This window comes from Neoarius graeffei, chromosome 4 (genome assembly GCF_027579695.1).
Source record: "Neoarius graeffei isolate fNeoGra1 chromosome 4, fNeoGra1.pri, whole genome shotgun sequence".
In the NCBI taxonomy this organism is placed as follows: Eukaryota; Metazoa; Chordata; class Actinopteri; order Siluriformes; family Ariidae; genus Neoarius; species Neoarius graeffei.
Window position 1 is genome coordinate 109,180,970 of NC_083572.1, and position 23,714 is coordinate 109,204,683.

The 23,714-nt window shown below is 40.4% G+C and overlaps 1 protein-coding gene across 4 annotated transcripts in view; it reads right to left on the bottom strand.

Annotated features, from left to right (window-relative positions):
* Positions 1-23,714, bottom strand: part of chd1l (chromodomain helicase DNA binding protein 1-like) — a 190,846-nt gene that overhangs the window by 150,133 nt on the left and 16,999 nt on the right. For all 4 annotated transcript variants that reach the window (XM_060920141.1, XM_060920140.1, XM_060920139.1 and 1 more), the window contains exons 3-7: positions 12,334-12,440; positions 12,109-12,220; positions 11,963-11,994; positions 11,805-11,886; positions 7,297-7,459 (exon numbers count right to left, since the gene is read on the bottom strand). In XM_060920141.1, coding sequence (XP_060776124.1) covers positions 7,297-7,459; positions 11,805-11,886; positions 11,963-11,994; positions 12,109-12,220; positions 12,334-12,440 — 496 coding nt within the window. The remainder of the gene's footprint in view (positions 1-7,296; positions 7,460-11,804; positions 11,887-11,962; positions 11,995-12,108; positions 12,221-12,333; positions 12,441-23,714) is intronic.

Here is a 23,714-nt window from a genome sequence, read left to right on the forward strand (position 1 = left end):
GAAGACTGCTGCCTTGACAGTTGTCCAAAAGATGATCATCAACACCCTCCACAAGGAGGGTAAGCCACAGAAGGTCATTGCTGAAAAGGCGCACAAGCAACAGGGATGAGCGCAGCCTTGAGAGGATTGTCCAGAAAAGTCGATTCAAGAACTTGGGAGAGCTTCACAAGGAGAGGACTGAGGTTGGTGTCAGTGCATCAAGAGCCACCACACACAGACGTCTTCAGGAAAGGGGCTACAAATGTCACATTCTTAATATCAAACCCCTCCTGAACCAGCGACAACGTCAGAAGCGTCTTACCTGGGCTAAGGAGAGAAAGAACTGGACTGTTGCTCAGTGGTTCAAAGTTCTCTTTTCAGATGAAAGTAAATTTTGCATTTCATTTGGAAATCAAGGTTCTAGAGACTGGAGGAAGAGTGGAGAGGCTCAGAATCCAAGGTGTTTGAAGTCCAGTGTGACGTTTCCACAGTCTGTGATGATTTGGGGTGCCATGTCATCTGCTGGTGTTGGTCCACTGTGTTTTATCAAGTCTAAAGTCAATGCAGTGTCTACCAGGAGATTTTAGAGCACTTCATGCTTCTATCTGCTGACAAGCTTTATGGAGATGCCGATTTTCTTTTCCAGCAGGACTTAGCACCTGCTCACAGTGCCAAAACTACTACCAAATGGTTTGCTGACCATGATATTACTGCGCTTGATTGGCCAGCAAACTCGCCTGACCTGAACCCCAGAGAGAATCTACGGGCTATTGTCAAGAGGAAGATGAGAAACACCCGACCCAAAAATACAGACAAGCTGAAGGCCGCTATCAAAGCAACCTGGGCTTCAACTTCAGTAACACCTCAGCAGTGCCACAGGCTGATTACCTCCATGCCACGCCCCATCGATACAGGAATTCATGGTAAAGGAGCCTCAATCAAGTATTAAGTGTATAAATAAACATACCTTTCAGAAGTTGGACATTTCTGTATTGTAAATCCTTTTTGATTGATCTTGGGAAATATTTTAATAATTTGAGATACTGGATTTTTGATTTTCATGAGCTATAAGCCATAAACATCAAAATTACAACAAAAAAGGTTGAAATATTTCACTTTGCATGAAGATAGAATAAAAAAGTTTACCTTTTGAATTAAATTACCAAAAAAATGAACTTTTTCATGATATTCTAATTGTTTGAGATGCACTAATGTGTGTACTTTATATATATATATAAACCGGAGCACCCGGAGGAAACCCACGCGGACACGAGGAGAACATGCAAACTCCGCACAGAAAGGCCCTTGCCGGGGGCTTCCGGTTTGGGACATGTAGGAGCAAGATGTGAGAACGAGGGTCTCCTGAGATTTTGACTTTAACTACCTGAAAACACCTATATACACGACCTTACACCGAAGTGATAGTTTCATAAGTTTATTATTTATCATAACAGCTTGTTTTAGGTTACTAAACATGTCTAAGAAAGAGTCTGAGAAGAAGTCCAGCCGAACGCTAAGTAGTAAAGTAGCTAGCATGGCGACAGCTGCTAATGCCGACGACTTTGGTATGATATTGGCGACAGAAATGGAAAAACAACGCGAACATCTGAAATTGGACATGGCGGCTCTAATCAACACATCGTTAGCACCTATCCAGGCATCTATAGTGAATTTCCAAGAGACGGTGGATACACTTGAAAAGAGGGTCGCCGCGGTGGAGTCCACAGCAGGTGACAATTTTGATGCACTGTTTAAGGCTGAGCAAGATATCACTGAACTGAAAAAGCTAAACGCTACTTTGATGGATCGCATTGATGACCTGGAGAACCGGTCTAGGAGGGTGAACCTTCGAATCATTAACGTGCCCGAGGGTAGCGAGAAGAAAGGGGACAACATGGTCACGTTCGTCTCGACTCTCTTGACGGATTACATGGGAGATATCTTCCCTTCACCACCCAAATTGGAACGAGCCCACCGGGTTTCGCTTCGGAAACCTAAAAAAGGCAAGCAGCCGAGTCCGAGACCCATAATCGTCGCCTTCCTCAGCTTTCAAGACCGTGAGCGAGTTCTGAACTGGGCAAGGCAGAACGAAGTGATATACGAGGAACAAACCCTGAGATTCTACCCCGATCTTAGCGCTCATCTCTCAAGAAAGCGCGCAGCTTTTAAGAACGTCAAAGCGGCCCTTTACAAGAAGGGAATTAAGTTCAACCTACTCTACCCTGCCCGTCTCCGCGTTAATTACGGAAGGGAAACACTACTGTTTGAGACACCCGCGGAGGCTGAGACATTCTACTCTCAAAAGATTGAGGGAAGCCCAGGCATTCTGACTGAGGAGAACTTGGATGGTCCAGCTGAGGAACAGGAGTAATAACGCAACATACATTTCCAGAGATGGATAAAGTAGCCTACGAACTGTTAAGGCATGCTTCGGTGGACACTGTTCTTGGTTCGTTATCTTTGAGCTTAAGTTTATTATTCACTCGTTCATTCAATAGTTAACAAATATTTCAGGTTATAGGTGGATTTCCCCCCTATTTTTTCTTTATGTCATTACTCAGGAGCTCTCTCGAGAGCGAGGTTACTGAACGAAAGTGAATTTTTGGAAGTGTTTAGAAGAGGGACGAATCCTGCGTGCTGCTAGTTTAGCAGAGATAGGAGGGGTTGTGTTTTTTGGGGATGAATGGGTAGACTGGACCTTTTATTTTATTTGTATTCTTGCTGATTGTCAGCTTTTTGTTTTTCACGATGTACCTTTAACTTTAATGGTGTTGGATATAGGTATGACTGACTTTTGGTATGTACAGGGATACAGGCTAATATTATGTGTATCAGTGTGTCTAATGTGTGGCTATGGCTAATAATAGTGCAAATAATGCTGGTTCAGCCGTGAGGTTTACATCTTGGAACGTTAAAGGCCTCAATGGTCCTGTTAAAAGAGGTAGAATACTTTCTCATATTAAAAATCTGAAAACAGATATCGCTTTTCTTCAGGAAACGCATTTAAGCAATTCAGACCAACTGCGTTTAAAGAAACACTGGGTGGGCCAAATATTTCATTCTAGTTTTAACAGTAAAGCAAGGGGTACAGCAATAATAATGCATAAAAAAATTCAGTTCATCACTTCCAGCTTCATTTCTGACCCACAAGGCCGGTATGTTATAGTATCAGGGACACTTTATCACACTCCTGTCTTATTGGTAAATATTTATGCTCCCAATTGGGATGATGTGGGATTCGTGCAAAAGGTTGTCTCTCAGCTACCCGACCTTGACGCTAACCTGTTGATTTTGGGGGGAGATTTTAATTGCGTAATGGATCCTAATTTGGACCGGTCAAATCCCAAAGCGCAGACTCTCTCTAAAATGGCTGGTAGGTTCTCAGAATTTTTCAGCCATGCAGCATGTGTGGATCCATGGCGACATTTCAATCCCCATAGTAAGGCATTTTCTTTTTTTTCAAATGTGCATCATACTTACTCTAGGATCGATTACTTTTTTATTGACAGAAGACTCTTGAATTCAGTAGAGACAGTTGAATATTCAGCCATTGTAGAATCAGACCATGCCCCTATACTAATGAATCTCATTTTTCGCCAAAACTACAGTTGTCAGCCTCAATGGCGTTTTAATACCACACTACTGTCAGATAACACATCCTGCACTTCAATTGAAATAGCCATAAATAGATTTCTGGAAACTAATAAAACTGATGATGTGTCCCCATCACTGCTTTGGGAAACTCTTAAAGCTTATCTTAGAGGAGAAATAATAGCGTATTCTTCTTATATTAATAAGGAAAGAAAGAAACAAAAACAACAGTTGATTGAAGCCATATTTGAATTGGATAAGAAAAATTCCATATCCCCAAGCGCATCACTTCATAAGGAAAGAATATCATTACAAACACAGTACAACCTAATATCCACATCTGAAACGGAACGACTTATTATGAGATCACGAGGACTATATTATGAGCAGGGGGAAAAATCAGGGCGTCTTTTGGCACATCAACTTAAGTCTAAGTCGGCAGCACAGATTATATCAGAAATTGAAGATGAAACGGGGAGGGCCACAACAGACCCCTTAAAAATTAATCACATTTTTAAAGATTTTTATTCTGATTTGTATAGTTCAGAATCTTTGAAGGACACATCACTGTTTCATGATTTTTTCAAAAATCTAGAAGTCCCTACCTTATCTTCTAATCAGAGAGAATGTCTGGATGAACCAATTGAATTGAGGGAAGTTAGCTCTGCTATATCGGCCATGCAAAATGGAAAGTCTCCAGGGCCTGATGGCTTCCCGATCGATTTTTATAAAAAATTCTCTAAACAACTAGCCCCGCTGCTGTTAGATATGTTTGATGACGCTCTGTCAGAGGGCAAATTACCTGACTCTCTTAATGAAGCATCCATAACTCTTTTGTTAAAGCCAGGCAAGGATGCTTCTAAGTGTGGGTCATACCGACCAATATCCCTTTTAAATACAGATATTAAAATACTTTCCAAACTACTAGCTACACGTTTGGAAAAATTGCTGCCACACATCATATCACCTGACCAAACAGGTTTTATTAAAAACAGGCATTTATTTTCAAACATAAGACGTCTTTTGAATGTGCTATACAGCCCCTCATCAAATGATGTTCCAGAAATTGTGGTGTCTTTAGATGCTTTAAAAGCATTCGATCGTGTGGAATTGGATTTTCTTTTTTTTGTTTTAAAGAAAGTTGGTTTTGGTAAAACATTTCTGAAGTGGATTCAACTGCTTTACTCTTCCCCCCACGCCTCAGTTATTACAAATCGCATCCGCTCCCAAAATTTCCCTCTGTCTAGGGGCACCAGACAGGGCTGCCCATTGAGCCCTTTACTATTCACACTTGCCATAGAACCATTAGCCCTGGCTCTCAAATCAACACCCTCAATAAGAGGTATCAGAAGATGGGGATTGGAATTGAGGTTGTCATTGTATGCAGATGATTTATTGCTTTACATATTAGATCCATTGAATTGTATTAATACAATAATTTCAGTGTTGCACAATTTTGGTCAGATCTCAGGATATAAGCTTAATTTAACAAAAAGTGAATGCTTACCCATAAACAAACTAGCTATGCAAATCCCAGACCATGCTCTACCATTTCATATTTCTAGGTCAGGATTTAAATACTTAGGTATCAATATAACACCTTCATTTAATAGCCTCTTTGATGAAAATTTTGCACCACTCATGTCTAAATTGAACTCAGATTTGCAAAGATGGGATGTTCTACATCTAACCATGGCAGGCAGAGTGAACTGCATTAAAATGAATGTTTTGCCTAAATTTTTATTTTTATTTCAATGCATTCCTATTTTCTTGCCAAAGTCTTTTTTCTATAAACTTGACAAACTTATATCTAGATTCATATGGAAAGGTCAAAACCCAAGAATTAAGAAGGATTTCTTACAACGATCAAGGGTGGAAGGCGGGTTGGCTCTGCCAAACTTTAGAGTTTATTATTGGGCAGCAAATTTCCACAAAATAGCATATTGGATTCAGTCTGCAGATATAGATTGGTGTGAAATGGAGTACATGTCATGCACATCATCATCTCTTCTTGCTCTGGTTTCATCCAACTTTCCCATGAAGATTTCCAGGTTTACATCCAACCCAGTGGTAATATCTACATTAAAAATATGGGCTCAATTCAGAAAGCAGCATGGCCTGAGGGATACTCTTTTGACTTATACTCCACTATGTAACAATCACAACTTCTTACCAGCTAAACTTGACCACACATTTATCACATGGCATAGGAAAGGAATTAAGAGGTTTAGTGATCTGTATATCAACGGATCCTTTTCTTGTTTTGAGGATTTGTGTTCTAAATATGAGCTCCAGCAAAAGGACCTGTTTCGCTATTTTCAAGCTCGACAATTTACTAGAAGCCACAGCCCACAATTTCCTATCCTTCCAAGTGAATCACTTTTGAACTTAATTTTGAAGGCTCCTTTTTTTCTGAGGGGTTTCATTACACACTGTTACACAATCATCATGAAAACGGACATTGTCAACCTGGACAAGATAAAAAAAAACTGGGAGAACGAACTTGGAGAGGAAATCTCAGAAGACACTTGGACTGGTGCTTTAAAAAAAGTGAACAATAGCACGTCTTGTGCAAGACTAAGTTTGATTCAGTTTAAGGTTGTCCATCGCCTACACTGGAGTAGAGCAAGGATCTCATCCATTTACCCAAATGTTGATAGTAATTGTGTCAGATGTCATATTAACGTGGCAGATTTGACTCACATGTTTTGGTCTTGCCATTTGTTAACAGGCTATTGGTCTGGTATATTTGATGTACTGTCCAAAGCTTTTGGAGTCACTCTACAGCCTTGTGCAATGATAGCATTATTTGGGGTACCGAACAAGGAAGCAAATTTAACCAAGAACCAACAGAACATTATAGCATTTGTTTCACTGCTGGCACGAAGGCGAGTTTTGCTTCATTGGAAGTCAGGTGCACCACCTACTGTCGCTCAGTGGTTGAAAGATGTAATGCTGTTTTTGCACTTGGAAAAGATCAAATTTGCTATAAGGTGCTCAGACAAATTTCAATCTGTTTGGGAACCCTTTCTATCATACTTTAGTGGTCTCCGAGAGCTCCCACAGGCATTGCAATAAATTAAAAGATTCTATAGGTTTAGCCTTACAATTTGAGCACACACAAAGGTACACCTTGTTTGTTGGCCATAAAGACCTTTGAAGTCAGGTTGTCCCTTGATTAAACTATTTATTTACTGTTTTAATTTGTTTATTTTGACATCTACCTAGGTCTACCAAACATAAAACTAAGGTCTGTTATTGTTATTGGTATGGTTTCTGTTATTTTATTATCACTATTATTTTGGTCCAGTCGGGGTGGGGGGAGGGAAGGGAGGGGGGTGGTTTTGAATGTGTTCAAAAAAAAAGTTTAAAAAATGAAAAATCTTTTGTAACCATGGTGATGATTTATCGCTGCTATCTCTGATTTTTCAATAAAAAGATATATAAAAAAAAAAAAAGAAAGGCCCTTGCCGGCCACGGGGCTCGAACCCGGACCTTCTTGCTGTGAGGCGACAGTGCTAACCACTACACCACCGTGCCGCCCATATACATATATATATATATATATATATATATATATATATATATATATATACACACACACACACACACACACACACACACACACAATATGCAATTATCAGACATTCATTAACAATTTTTTTTAATTGCTTTGTTTAAAAAATTAGCAATTTTTTAAACAATGTTCTGATGATGGAGTAATACCTATTGAGCTTTGAGTCCGTACATCTGCATACGTGTTAACAAACTCTGTTACAGCATCAGGAGGGAAAATACCAGGCTGGATGAAGGTGAGGAGAGAGTAGACCTCCTGCAGATTATTCTGGATGGGAGTTCCAGTTAGCAGAAGTTTGAAACCCACAGAGGACTGAGAACAGAAGGGGAAAAAGAAAAAAATTAATAGCATACACATCTGTGGAGGCGTGATCGTGCGTCAGTGTGTGAATGGAGAGCGAGGCTGTGGGAGATGAGAGGCAAAGCAATTATACCTGGGAACGATTATCCGTGATCAACATTGTTCCATTTACTGATGCAATACATTATGTTCATTATGAGCTCATCCGGCCAACAGGCGATGAGCTTATGCCATCATGTGCTGTCTGTCCGGCTTCCAGTCACTAAAAGAGGTCGTTGTTGAAGAATGGAAAAAGATTGATGTTGCAAAATGTCGCCAACTTGTTCATTCCATGCCGAGAAGACTTGGTGCTGTCATTAAAAATCATGGAGGCCATACAAAGTACTAGATGTAGTAGTTTTTGTGGGGTGTACTCATTTTTGCACCACCCTAATTTGAGTAAAACTGAAAAATGTGTAATCCAAGTTATATTATTAACCTTACTTTCACGTTATAAGTTAAACAGATGTTATATTAAACTTTGTCTTTTCAACATTTTGGAAATTGTTTGTGTTCATTGAGATATTGTTTAAAATGTTACTTTTGAAAGGGGGTGTACTCATTTACGCTCGGCACTGTACTTCGCACTTTTGTCAACGTAGCTCAATTTCTTTGCTATCGTTTGACTCGTTGAGCGAACTTTATAATCACTATTTCAAAAAAAAGTTTGAATGATAAAACAATTACTGAACGCGTTTTTCACAAAATATCATTTGTTTGTCTTGCAAGCAGTTATTTACAGTGGTGCTTGAAAGTTTGTGAACCCTTTAGAATTTTCTATATTTCTGCATAAAGATGACCTAAAACACCATCAGATTTTCCACACAAGTCCTAAAAGTAGATAAAGAGAACCCAGTTAAACAAATGAGACAAAAATATTATACTTGGTCATTTATTTATTGAGAAAAATGATCCAATATTACATATCTGTGAGTGGCAAAAGTATGTGAACCTCTAGGATTAGCAGTTAATTTGAAGGTGAAATTAGAGTCAGGTGTTTTCAATCGATGGGATGACAATCAGGTGTGAGTGGGCACCCTGTTTTATTTAAAGAACAGGGATCTATCAAAGTCTGATCTTCACAACACATGTTTGTGGAAGTGCATCATGGCACAAACAAAGGAGATTTCTGAGGACCTCAGAAAAAGTGTTGTTGATGCTCATCAGGCTGGAAAAGGTTACAAAACCATCTCTAAAGAGTTTGGACTCCACCAATCCACAGTCAGACAGATTGTGTACAAATGGAGGGAATTCAAGACCAATGTTGCCCTCCCCAGGAGTGGTCGACCAACAAAGATCACTCCAAGAGCAAGGAGTGTAATAGTCGGCGAAGTCACAAAGGACCCCAGGGTAACTTCTAAGCAACTGAAGGCCTCTCTCACATTGGCTAACGTTAATGTTCATGAGTCCACCATCAGGAGAACACTGAACAACAATGGTGTGCATGGCAGGGTTGCAAGGAGAAAGCCACTGCTCTCCAAAAAGAACACTGATGCTTGTCTGCAGTTTGCTAAAGATCACGCGGACAAGCCAGAAGGCTATTGGAAAAATGCTTTGTGGACGGATAAGACCGAAATAGAACTTTTTGGTTTGAATGAGAAGTGTTATGTTTGGAGAAAGGAAAACACTGCATTCCAGCATAAGAACCTTATCCCATCTGTGAAACATGGTGGTGGTAGTATCATGGTTTGAGCCTGTTTTGCTGCATCTGGGCCAGGACGGCTTGCCATCATTGATGGAACAATGAATTCTGAATTATACCAGCGAATTCTAAAGGAAAATGTCAGGACATCTGTCCATGAACTGAATCTCAAGAGAAGGTGGGTCATGCAGCAAGACAATGACCCTAAGCACACAAGTCGTTCTACCAAAGAATGGTTAAAGAAGAATAAAGTTAATGTTTTGGAATGGCCAAGTCAAAGTCCTGACCTTAATCCAATCCAAATGTTGTGGAAGGACCTGAAGCGAGCAGTTCATGTGAGGAAACCCACCAACGTCCCAGAGTTGAAGCTGTTCTGTACGGAGGAATGGGCTAAAATTCCTCCAAGCCGGTGTGCAGGACTGATCAACAGTTATCGCAAACGTTTAGTTGCAGTTATTGCTGCACAAGGGGGTCACACCAGATACTGAAAGCAAAGGTTCACATATTTTTGCCACTCACAGATATATAACATTGGATCATTTTCCTTGATAAATAAATGACCAAGTATAATATTTTTGTCTCATTTGTTTAACGGGGTTCTCTTTATCTACTTTTAGGACTTGTGTGAAAATCTGATGTTTTAGGCCATATTTATGCAGAAATATAGAAAATTCTAAAGGGTTCACAAAAACTTTCAAGCACCACTGTACCTCTGCCTTCAGCAAATAATTAATTGCTTGCTCAACACTAACAAATCACGATATTTTGTTCAACCTCGTCCAATAATTGATTATTATTTGCAGTGCGAGTAATTTTTGTGTGAAAGCTGAGGTTTTGTGCAAGTTGTGTGTTTTTAGCTGTATTTTTTTCTGTATTTTTTTGAAGTACTTCAGTTAAAAAAAAAATTAAAACTTAAAAATTAAATTAAATTAAAACTTGTTTGTTTTTTGTTTTGTTTTAAACGGGGTAAAGCCTTTACAAAAAACAAACAACAAAGAAAAAACCTCTCATATATACTAACCCTGATTAACCTGTATACCCTGTACGCCCCCACATTTTGCATGCTGCTGAATCTGCCCTTTTTTCAGTAGCTTTGTATAAACAATAACCGCTAAATGTAATGCAATGTTATGTAAGGTGATCGCCGAGGCATTCTCATTGTGAAAAGTAAGTCACATGTACATGGACTGGCATTTAATGTTGTATTTGTTCCTTTCTATTTGTTTTTTGTCTGTTCATATTCTTTTTGGGGGAGTAAAGTCAGTTTAAAAATGCCGTTAAATGCATAGGCCTATAGGCCAAGTTTAATGACCTTGAGGTTATCAGAAGTCATATGTCGTTTTACAAATGAAAAATGAATTCAGCACCTAAACATTTAACAAACAAGGCCATTTGCTAACTTCATTAATCATTTTAGTACATTTCATTCCTTAGAAAGCTGAGAAACTGGGTTCAGCTGAGACGTTTACAGACCCAAAGTTCAATGACCTCTAGAGGTCAACAGAGGTCAGATAGAGCTCGGCATATTGCAGATTTGAATTCGGCACACCCAAATTGACAAAATAAGACTGTTTGCCGACTTTGTCTCAAAATTGCCTTTGGGTGTCACAATTCTGGATTTTGGTACCAGTCTAATAGAAAAAGAGATGCTTTTACCATCAAATACTTTCCTTCCATATTTTGTTGCTTTTTTTTTGGGGAGGGGGGGTTGTTTTCAAGTAGAATTTTTATTTCGTCCTCGGTTGCTTCAGCAACACGCTCCGCCGTTTTGTTTTTCTCGACTCACAGTATATGAGTTGATATCCTAGTTGTAGAGTAGCGCAGGATTCAGAGCGCACGATTGCTCATATACAGTGAATGTGGACAGAAACATATAAGTTTTTAAAGAAAAGAACATCGGATAGGTACCAGTGTCAGCTGAAACGAGGTTTCTGTAACAGTATCAGAAAACAAAAAGTGGTATCACATCATCTCTACACTCTCAGAAAATAAAGTAAATTATTGTACCTTTACAGGTACAACGACTTGCCAATGGGGCAGTAGCCTTTAAGGCACTTATCTGTCCTGTTTATATACTGCTTGGGAACATATATGTACCGTTTTGGCCCTACAAAGGTACACAGTTTACCTTGAGGTCCAATAATGAGCCCTAGGGGGTACATTAGTGTAGACTGTACCTTGAGGGACAGAAATGGATTCCGACTGTACCCCTATTTCTGACAGTGTAGTACTAACATTTTAAACTTACAGAATACAGAGAAAGAACCTTGCACCTCAAAGACGCAAGTCCACCCTGTAATAGTCGAGGGTGCCAATACTTCATAATATCTTCTGAATATCATGGGTCTCAAATGTCTTTCCACACGATACAATAGGGCACAAGACTTTATATCCAGCTCCATTATGTTCTACCCTATGAACGGAGCAAACAAACAAAAAACCGACGCCATTTTGTAGGATTAGTGTTAAATACAAATATGGTGGATTTTACTTGGATCACAGGGAAGAAGAAAAACATCACCAGAGGTGAATCAGTGAAAACAAACCTGAAGCATTACATCACGGGCATTACAAAATTGTGATGTCATCTTTTAAATCTTCCAAAATGAGCAGATTAGGAAAGAAACATACTGACACACTGACTGTCACTGCACTCGGACGCTAGTTCCCGCTCACCTCTGTGAGGAACTGGTGAAGCTTAGTGTGGCTGTTCTTCAGCTTTTGAGCCTCGTCCACAACCAAAATCTCCCATTCCCACCTGCAAGAAGTTACTGAATCACACAACACAATCAATTTTTTATTGATTTATTTATAATTATTAAAAAAATATATACCTTTTAAATGATGATGCATCAAGCTGGAATATCTAGGAGGAAAAAAGAAGAGGAGAATAAGGAAGAAGTTATAAATGAGATGTCAATTATGTTGGGGTTAAAAAAAAAAAAAAAGCTATATCCCATCATCCAGCTTGTATCCTGACCTCGTAGTGAGTCAGCAAGATGTGGAAAGGTTTGTCCTTCAAGTTTCTCTGCAACTCGGCTCTTTCGTTTTTATCACCCTTGTAATGCACCACATGCAGACTTGGGCAGAGCCTGAAGCAGGACAGAAAACAAGAAGAAGAAAAAAAAAATCGGATACTGTTTGTCTTTGGAGAATTTATTAAATACCAAAGCTCAGAAAAATTTATCAGGAATTAACGCATTACGTCTCTAACTCTGTTTTCCAGTTGCCCAGAACCGTCATAGGACAGAGCACCAGAAAGGGACCCTTCATGTGGAGATGTCCTCGAGCGAACAGCAGCAAACAGATGGCCTGTGAAAGAGGAGAAGGTGACTGATATACATATGAGATATCATTTACACACAGTGTACTGACAGAATAAACGGTCAAGAACTTTTCCTTCATGTTTAAAAGGGCAGTTTGTAAGGTTTAAAGTAAGAAATAGAACACAACGTGGTGTGCTCTGACAGGAAAATAATCAGCGGTAAGGTCGTGTGATGAAGCACTGAACTGAGTTATGGTTATTACTCTCAAGTTGTTGATTTTCCTCCAACATTCCTATCTTTCTTTTGTAGAATTCACCTTCGTTTCCGCTAGCAAATCTGACGTAATATACACTGAACAAAAATATAAACGCAGCGGTCCATATTTTATGAAATACAAATGTTCAGATAGAAATTCATTTTCATTTTTATTTTCTATGTGCCCGAGCCCAGTCCAGACGAGAACATCGTCGCCCAGCAGTCAGGTCCAATCCTCGATGAGGTCTACGTGCATGGAGGCCAGCTTCTCTGAGTCGGTTTCTCACAGTTTGACTGCTGACCCTGCGATTGTGTCTCCCCATGGTCTCATCTGCGGTCCGTGTTGCAGTCCGGCACCGATCACACAGGTGGGTCAGACGGATATGCCGGTCTTGTGCTGGAGTGGTGACACGTGGCCTGCGTGCATGTGGCATGTTGTCTGTGGTGCCATGCTGCTGAAATCGTCGGAGGAGGCGGACTATCGTGGAATAGCACCCCCAATTGACGCCCTACAGCTCTGATGGACATTCCAGCCTGCAGCATGCCAATGGCTCGTTCCCGGTTGATTCTGGTCATCTGTGGCATCTTGACATTTGAACATTTTTGTCATTTTAGGGTGGCCTTTTATTGGCCCCACATAAAGGATGGTCATGACATGCATTACTCAGTGAAATTTTTGTCTGCAATGGTCACACCCGACTGGATCATGGATTATCTCAAGTCTGGGCACTGCTCAGAACTTGAGTAGAGGGACATTTTTTTTTTTTTTCAAAAAATGTTTACTGGTATGCTATACTATCATTTGATGTGGGCAGAAAAAAAATCAGTATCGGATGTACAAAATAAATAAAATCTTTAGGTGCTGCGTTTATATTTTTGTTCAGTGTACATTAGCATCCACAGTCTCACTTTCCCTAGATAATCTGAGCTCATTTTAGCTAGCTTTCGCTAGCTATCCTGATGTACACCCATCCGCCTGCTGGTTAATGCGGTTCTCTAATCAGCCAATCCCCTGACAGCAGCACAATGCATCAAATCGTGCAGATACAAATCAAGAGCTTCAGTTAATGTTCACAATGTTCAAACATCAGAACGGGAAAAATTATCATCTCAAAGTGTGACTTTCTTTCACTGTGGCATGGGTGTTGGTGCCAGTCAGCAAGATGTGGAAAGGTTTGTCCTTCAGGTTTCCTCGTCCACAACCAAAATCTCCCATTCCTAATTTACATTACCGCAGATTAGTTACCTCAGACAAGCTAGCAGATACAAACCTACATTACCTCAGATTAGCTCGGGAAAGCAAAAGTAAATTCAGACCAGATATGGAAAGCTAATGTACAGTAAATTACCTCAGACAAGCTAGCAAATACAAACATACATTACCTCAGATTAGCTACAGAAAGAAAAAGTAAATTCAGACTAGACAAGGAAAGCTAAAGTAAATTAGCTCAGACTAGCTAGCGAGAGCTAAAGTAAATTATCTCACGCCAAACAGCAAGTGCTAGCGTAAATTATCTCAGACTAGATAGGGAAAGATAAAATAAAATTACCTCAGATTAAGTTTGGAAAGTGAACCTACATTACCTTTGGACGTAGCAAATGCCTCACTAAACTGCCATATACAAGTTAGTGAATGTTAACATTTGAGTATTTCAGAAACTGCTGATCTCTTGGGGTTTTCACACACAACAGTCTCTAGAGTTTACACAGAATGGTGCAAAAAACAAAAAACACTGAGTGAGCGACAGTTCTGTGGGTGGAAACAAACACCTAGTTGATCAGGGGAAAATGGCCAGATTGGTTCGAGCTGCCAGGAAGGATATAGTAACTCATAGCAACTCTTTACGACCATGGTGAACAGAAAAGCATCTCAGCATGCAGCAGCAGAACACCACATTGGGTTCCAGTCCTGCAGCCAAGAACAGGGATCTTAGAATCAAGATTAAGTTTCTGGACTCGGAGACACATTGATACTACTATTACCCCTTTTCCACCAAACCAATTCCAGTGCTGGTTCACAACTCGTTCAACTTGCGAGCCAGCTGAGAACCAGTTTGCTTTTCCATAGCTCGCGGTGCTAAGGGAAGACACGTCATTACGTCGCTGTATACGTCAGTTACGTCGCTACGTTTGCATAAATCTTGGCGCGAATATCGAAGCAAAAACAACACGGAAGCAGCAGCAGCAACAATAATAATAATGGATGACTTCGCGTTTGTACAGCTGCTGCTTCTCGTTGCTTAAAAATGGCGATCTTTTGCGGTCTTGTTATTGTTGTTGGTCTTAACAACTCCCCCCCTGCTGATGTAAGCGGTTCTTTCCTTTGGCCCAGCAGAGAGTTGGTGCTAGCCTGGAACCGGTTTTTCTGGCCCCGGAGCCAGTTCGTCAGTGGAAACAGAAAACCCGGTTCCAAACTAAGCACTGGCCCCGAACCAACCCTGGAACTGCTTTGGTGGAAAAGGGGCATATGAGTAACCCGTGATGTTTTACGTTTGAATGATCTTTTGCTGCATTACACTGCGTGTGGAGCCTGAATGTTAAGTTTCTCACCTGACCCTTGATGATCCTGTCTGTTGTCTTGTTTGTACTGTGTTTACTAAAACAAATTTTTTTTTTTAAATTTAAAAAAAAGTTTCTATTAAAGTGGCCAGTGAGTGTAATTTATGTTAACATTCACTAACTTGTTCAAGGCAATTTAGTTAAGTATTTGCTACGTTGTCTGAGGTAACGTAAATTTGCTTTCCACAGCTAATCTGAAGTAATTTATGTTATCTTTCTCAAACTAGTCTGAGATAAATACGCTAGCACTTGCTATTTGGTGTGAGGTAATTTACTTTAATTTAGCTTCCAGTAGCTAGTCTGAGGTAATTTACTTTAGCTTTCCCTAGCTAGTCTGAATTTACTTTTGCTTTCCCTCACTAATCTGTGGTAATGTAGGTTTGTATTTGCTAACTTGTCTGAGGTAACTAACCTGAAGTAATGTAAATTAGGTTTCACTGGCTAATCTGAGGTAAGAAGTCGTCGTCTTTGTCACATAAACACTTCAAGCACAGGTTTGTACTTGCTAGCTTGTCTGAGGTAGTGTAAAGTAGGTTTCACTAGCTAATCTGAGGTAATGCATTTGCTAACTTGTCTGAAGTAGTTTACATTAGCAGTCACTAGCTACTATGAGGTAATTTAGTTTTGCTTTCCTAGCTAATCTGAGGTAATATAGGTTTGTATTTGTTAGTTTGTCTGAGGTAATTTACATTAGGGTCCCCAATCTAGCCTGACATATCTTACCTTAGCTTTCCCTGCCAAACATGATGTAATTTACCATAGCATTCATTAACTAATCGGAGGTCATTTAACTTAATTTTTATTAGCTACTCTGAAGTCATTTAGGTTTACATTCACTAACTAGTCTGAGACAATTTACATTAACATTCACTAGCTTGTGTAAGGCATTTTACTTTAGCATTTGCTATGTAGTCTGAGGTAATACAAGTTAGCCAAAGCTAATCTGAGATAATTTACATTAGCTTTCCCTAACTAGTCTGAGATAATTATTTTAGCATTTACTATTTGGTGTGAGGGAATAGGCCATTTGCAGGAATTGGTCACGTGTCAATTTTCCCCATAGCAACATGCCCGCGGTGGGCAAGTTAACTTGACATTCCTTGACAACCGTAAGAGTTTGACTGGCGATGCAAAGCAATCCATTTCTATCATAGCTTTTTTACCTTTTCTACTGTCTGTTTTGACCCGAATTTTCGTGTGTACTTGGAAAAAGTTCATGGTTTTAACTTCTGTCGTAAGTTAAAGCGAATCATTGGCCGTAAAAGAGTTTTTTCAACGCAAGTTGGTCGCCGCTGAAAGAAATTCACATGCAAAATGGCGGATATATCTGTATTTATATATCTGTATTTATTTTCAAGAATCTTCACATGTTAAGTGAATGATAAAGGTAGAAAAGGAGAAATTATAAGTTATAAACATACCTGAGAAATCCGCCATTTCGCACGTGAATTTCTTTTGGCGGCGACCAACTTGAGTCGAAAAAGCTCTCCTTTACGGCCAATGATTCGCTTTAACTTACGACAGAAGTTAAAACCACAAACTTTTTCCAAGTACACACGAAAATTCGGGTAAAAAAAAGACAGTAGAAAAGGTAAAAACAGCTATTATAGAAATGGATTGCTTCGCATCGCCAGTCAAACTTTTACGATTGTCAAGGAATGTCAAGTTAGCTTGCCCACCACGGGCCTGTTGCTATGGGGAAAATTGACATGTGACCAATTCCTGCAAATGGCCTATTAACTTTCAGTAGTTAGTCTGAGGTAATGTACATTAGCTTTCCCGATCTAGTTTGAATTTACTTTTACTTTCCCTAGCTAATCTGAGGTAATGTAGGTTTGTATTTGCTAGCTTGTCTGAGACAATTTGCATTAACGTTCACGAGCTTGTCAAAGGTATTTTACTTTAGCTTTTGCTATGTAGTCTGAGGTAATGTAGGTAAGCTTTCCAAAGCTAATCTGAGGCAAATTATGCTAGTTTTCCCTAACTCGTCTGAAATAATTTACACTAGCATTTGCTATTTGGTGTGAGGTAATTTCCTTTAGCTCTCAGTAGCTAGTCTGAAGTCATTTACATTAGCTTTCACAAGTTAGTCTGAATTTACTTTTGCTTTCCCTAGCTAATCTGAGAAAATGCAAGGTATTTACTAGCTTGTGTGAAGTAATTTACATTAATATTCACTAGCTTGTCTAAGGCATTTGACTTTAGCATTTGCTAGATAGTCTGAGGTAATTCACCTTGGCTTTCCCTAGCTAATCTGAGGTCTTTTAACTTAGCTTTCACTACCTTGTCTAAGGTAATGTAGGTTAGCGCTCACTACTTAGTTTAACGTAATGGGACGGTTCCGCTATGATATGTGCGGAGTATTCAACAGGTGGCGCGCGCGTTACTGGGTCGTTCAACAATGTCAACAACAGTGGACGCCACACAGCCCAAACCAACAAAAGTAAAGTGTTTATTCAGGGTTTATTGTGATTTAAGTTTAATAACATCTTGTAAATTTTAAAGATACGGAGCCATCAAGTAAAGGTTTTTTGTGACGAAAATAGTCTGTTAAATCGTCAATTTGATCATTCTTGTCACTGAATGTAACCCCTGGACTCCTTGACATTAGCTGATTAGAGTGATATTTGCAGAAATGGACACGTCCAATTTCATTTCTGTTCGCATTGGTGTTTGGTGTTTTAACATATGTGACCCCTCACCGAATCCAGGGACACATGTCAGCCGAAACGAATCCAAGATAATCGCAAAAGAAGCATTTTTTTTCGAAATTTGTGATTTTTGTTTTTTTCCATCATGTGCAAGTTGAGATCTTGAAGAATGCAATCAGTATTTCAGATAATAGATTATTTTGTTGGAAAAGCATACATTTTTTTGTTGCAAATTGTCTCGTTTTTGTCAGGACTGTAGCCTGCTGGGGGGTGTGGGTAAATTACCATATGGGCCATTCACATGATGATTTAAGTCTTTTGTTGTTTTTTTTCGCGAATCAGCTGTATGATACGAGCTGAGCGCATGGCTACTTAGCCGCATACAGGCATGTAATTTCACTATGGAATGAGTTACTAAACAGAGCGCAGAGGAGCTGAAACACCGCAAAGCAAACAGACACACGGTAGTTACATCGGAGATAACCATTTCTAGCAAAAAAAAAACCGCAACCTCATTTTCCAGATTGAATGGAATACTTGAATGATCGGATGATACACGGACCGTTCTAAGATTACATTCCATCGGAGGCATTGGTGTGTGCAAGGCGCCGTTTCTCTTTCTGATGGGGTGAGTTTATTAATCTAAGGCTGTGTGGTTATTTTTGCATGTAACAGAGAGTGTTGTGGTTTGGTTAAGCCAAGGTCACAACCGGACGTACGATTTTTTGGCCGTGTGATTTTTGGCGTTTCCCAAATCTCTGCGTTTTCTTTTTTTTGTTCATGGAGAAAGACGCGCGTTGGCCGTAAGTTTGTCTTGCAACCTGAAAAAAACGTAAGCGCCCGTAGAGTTTGTTTGACATGACAACGAACCTCTGCGGCCAGTCTACGGCTCGAAAATCAGCACATCACACGCGCGCTCTCGTGCGTTTCATGCGCGCTCTGCGTGTGTTTCTTGTGTTTTTTGCATGTAGACCGGCTGTAGGAGCACATACGGCCGGTTGTGACCGAGGCTTTACATGAAACTAGTGTTGTGTTAGTTGTGTCATCATCGTGCTATCTTTCTTTCTTACGGTGTGAGTAATTTTTCAACCACAAAACGTTAAAGTATACTTTAGGACTTATTTTTGTACTTCATAATTGTGTTGGGTTGGGCATACTTTGCATGGAATGAAAATTGACGTGGTGATCTTTGTTTACATGAAAGTAGCATCGTGCTAGCTAGTAGGGGGTAGGGCTTTCCTTAATATCATGCAAATGAGCACCATTATGTGCCCGCCCTACACCCAGAGTAGCTGAGATGGAAAACTTTGAGGGCGATTTTCTCCCTTTCCTGTTTTAAGAAGTATACACTTTCAAAAGGCCACACATTCTTCAAATATTGTCAGATCTCCACTAGGGATGTTAACCGATGACCGTTTGACCGGTGGTTGACCGAATCAACGTCAACCGGTTAATTTTTTTTTGGTTGTCGGTTAAAAAAAAAAAAATCAATCGTTTTGAAGCTGCCAATTTTGGAGCGGAGGACCTGGAATTCCATGTTGTAAATGCTTGGGGCATGCCATGCGGTGTAAGGATGACAGCTGACAAATCAGAAACACCCATTCAGTCATGTCCCACCCTCCCGCCCCAGTTAAAGATAGCTGACAAATCAGAAACACCCATTCAGTCATGTCCCACCCTCCCGCCCCAGTTAAAGATAGCTGACAAATCAGAAACACCCATTCAGTCATGTCCCGCCCTCCCGCTGCCACTCGGCGAAAGAAAAGTGTAGACACAGGCTTTTTAGCTTACAAATTACTATTATGTTTTTTTTTTAATTATTATTAGAAGGCACATCTAGTTTAGTCCTTTCTTGGCCAGTGCATTCTGAAAGTATGTTTCGGTCTGTAGCCAACAATGCATGTTATTGCAGATCATATCTCTCCACACAAACTAAAGGCGCAGATGCCGACTTTTTTTTTTTTAATCGTGCAGATCCGTTTTTTTTTTTTTTGGGGGGGGGGGGGCGTTGGAGTGTCTGATTGTAATTTCAAGGTGGATTCTGTATTAAAATTACTAAATAGGCGGGTGCCGTTGCAGTCCATGAGGCGTGGGGGGTGTGGGAGGAGGGGTGTGGGAGGAGGGCAGTGGATCGGGGGGCAGCGCACATTAAATTTTGCGCGGCTTCGGCGCGGGCGTGCGTGGCTTTCTGATTTGCTGTTTTCTTCTCATGCTTGTACTTCCTGTGTTTCGTGGACTGTGGCGGCATTTGCTTATATGCAGAATTTGCTTTGATGAAGTTGTGGTCGGACGCTCCAACGCGCCCCCCCTTGGGAAAGGAAGGTCGGATCTGCGCGATTCAGCCGTGGAGAGGGCGGCATCCGCCAAAAGGCGCGCCGTTTACATCCCTGTAATAATTCCAATTCTAGAATTTTAAACTCATAGGTTAACCGACTAATGAGGCTCAGTGGTCGGTCAAGATTTTTTTTAGTTTTCGCCATCCCTAATCTCCACATGGAAGGCATCATTGGAAAGCTTATGGCCCTTTTCCACTACCCTTTTTCAGCTCACTTCAGCTCGCTTCAGCTCACTTCAGCCCGACACGGCTCGCGTTTCGACTACCAAAAAACAGCACGACTCAGCTCGCTTCAGCCCTGCTTAGCCCCTAAAACTCGCACGGTTTTGGAGTAGGGCTGAAGCGAGCGAAACCGTGCCGAGTGAGGCTGGGGGCGTGAGCAGACACTCCCCTGTGCACTGATTGGTGAGGAGGAGTGTCCTCACATGCCCACACACGCCCCGCGAGCACGCTGGGATCTGTAAACACCGTAAACCCGGAAGAAGAAGAATTACGAGAATTATGAAGCCTTATGCGCCTCGCCTCATCTATACGCTCTTGCCAGTATCTGTTGGCGTTGTCGGTGACAACAAGCCACAGCACCAAGACCAGCAACACTAATGACTCCATGTCCTCCATGTTTATTGTTTACTATCCGGGTCGTGAGACTACCGCTTAAAAGATCACTGATGTCACTGTTTGCGCTGCTTAACGACATCACGTGACGTCCACCCACTTTCGCTAACTCCACCCAATGTGTCCACCCACTTCCAGCCAGCACGGTTCAGCGTGGTTGTAGTCGAAATGCAACTCCAACAGCCTCGCTCAGCACGACTCAGCACGGCACGGCTCAGCCCAACTCAGCCGCGTTGGTAGTGGAAAAGCGGCATAAGAAACTGTACTTTCTGAATCTGTCAATAACTCAAAATGCCACCAGGCGGACATGTGTCCCTGGATTCTGTGATCTGCCACATATACTTACTGAAGAGGCTCATAATTTACATTCTCAACTCAAAACATCCTCAAACCATCCCCACTCATTTTACTCACTAAACAAGTTTAAAAAAATGTAGATGTGGCAGACAATTTTACAATTGCTAAGAATTATTACCAGTTGCTAGGACGTTAATTAAGAGATTAATATTAAAACACACAAACATTAACCACACCTAATAAAACATAAATAAATTATCGCTACCACTTGGGCTTCAAATGAACCGTGTCGGGCTTCAAATCATTCAGGCCGAGCCTCAAATAACTATACAGGACTGTGAAATAGAAATGACAAAATCCGAGGAAACAATTTTAGCAGGGGGTCTGGGGGGGCGCAGGGCCCCAGAAGCTGAAAAGATTTTGTGCATATTGATAGATTTGAAGCATCTCCTGAAAGCAAATATTTTCTCAACCATGCCATTTAATTTGAACTGTTATTATTATGTTGAAATAATACAATATGAACTGATTTACCTTTTAACCAGGGCTTTGAACCGGTTCAAGGAACGAAAACGAAAACCGGGAACTTTTTCTATTTCACATGGAACAGAAACGAAACCAGAAACTTTATTATTTTTTATGTTCCGGAACAGAAACGCTTATTAAAAATAATGGTAACCGGTTAATACCGGTTTTTATTTCATTCCTCAAAGTTTCTGTAGGCTACAAATAAAAGCCATTCTTCTCCTGCGCAAGTTTCTATGACCCGCTGGGGTTCACTTCCTGTGTGACGTTCGCTGATTGAATGGAGAGAGCGGGAAGGTGGACTACTAGTGAGTAAATGCATTACTGAGTGTCTCTGAGCAAAGAAGAGCCTGAACGATGTAACCTCCCTATTGGCTGTTTATTGGCTGTTTGTAAAAATGTATCAGTTGTTGCCCTTTCCACGGGAATCATCGCGGGCTCGAGAGACGAGACCTGACGAGTTAGTTCGTTGGTAGCAGAACAAAATGTCTGGACACAAATCGGGTTTTCAGAAAAGGAAAGAAAATAAACGGAGGGTCGAAAATACAAAAAAGGAGGCAGAAAATGCAAAACGAGTTTTAAGGTAGGACAAATGGTTACTTTTTAAGGCAGCCCGCCGTGGCTGCAGGCTTTCAGTTGTGTCATTGAATGGTTACTTTTCTGAGGCAGCCCGCCGTGGCTGCCTGCAGGCTTATTTATTATAGCCCATTTAGTTAAAATAGTTGATATAAAATGTTTATAGTTATGTGATGGTTGTCCTGATTTAGACTGGTGTTTTTTTTTTTTTTTTGGGGGGGGGGGCGCGCGATGTTGCACCCGGGTCCAGATTAGGGCAGAACCGGCCCTGGCTACATTTCAGCTGTAGTTTATGAATGTATGTACTTGCATAGATGTGTACTTCCAATATGGCGCCTAACAAAATCTCGCGGCGCGGTGACGTCATGCGGTAGCCCTCTATAGGGCCTGACTAGCCTTTGGTAACACACTAAACGAATTCTCTTTCATTTTTGGCACTTTTTCTGTTTGTGTAGATGGGAAGACATACTGAGAATCCAAATCGCCAACATTTGAAATAATAATTGTTTTGAATTATTTCTTGTCTTATTTAATGAAGGTTGTAATAGAATTAGCCTACATTTGGCTTAAGCTGGATGAGACATAATTTTATAGCCATTTGTTAAACAGCTGACAGGGAACGTAATTAACCGTTCCGGGAACGACATTTTTTTGTTCTAACCGGTTCGGGAACGTCTATTTAATGGTGGAACCCAAAACCGGAAACGTTAAAATTCCGTTTCTGTTCGGAACGAACCAATAGGAAAAAAATTCCGGTTCAAAGCCCTGCTTTTAACTGATAAGGGTTCACTTGAAGAATGAAAATATATCAATAACATACCTCATATTGTAAATTCACTTATATTCTTGTGTCGATTCGTATCAATTCATTGGGTACCATAACGTCTTTTCCAGGGGGAAATTCTAGACTGACTATTAAATAATTGTCACTAATGTTCTTGTTTTTGAACTGATTCAATACCAAAATCTCTTTCTTGTTCATGTTAGACAGATTCTAGTCAAAAACTATATACAACTATTTACAAGTCAATATTTATATTTATTTCCTTTTCTTTGTTAGCAGTTTCTTCAGCTTAGAAAGCCTACTCTTTTCTTTCTGACTTTCTATACGGCTTTTCCTTGCTCTTTTGGTCTCTCTTTCATTACATATTCATGATAACAAGGAACACTATGAACAATAAGTTAAAACTACATAAATAATAAATGTGAACAAGATGGTCTACCTGGTAATCTATAGTTCAACAGCTTCAATTTCACCAATTCCGCATGTTTTTTCCTTTAACATGGTCAACCAAACGTGTTCTTCCACCAGAACCGTACTTCACATCCTGATGGCACAAGATGCAGTATAAGCTTTCCCTGGTTCTTTTATCTTCCGTATGTGCTCATGGAGATATTCACTACCGGCTTTAAACTCCAGCCATCGCCAATTCCATGGATTTTTGATGCCGTTTTCCTTGTCGATGTTTTTGACATCGTCGGTCTCACCGTCCTCCCTCTGAACGAT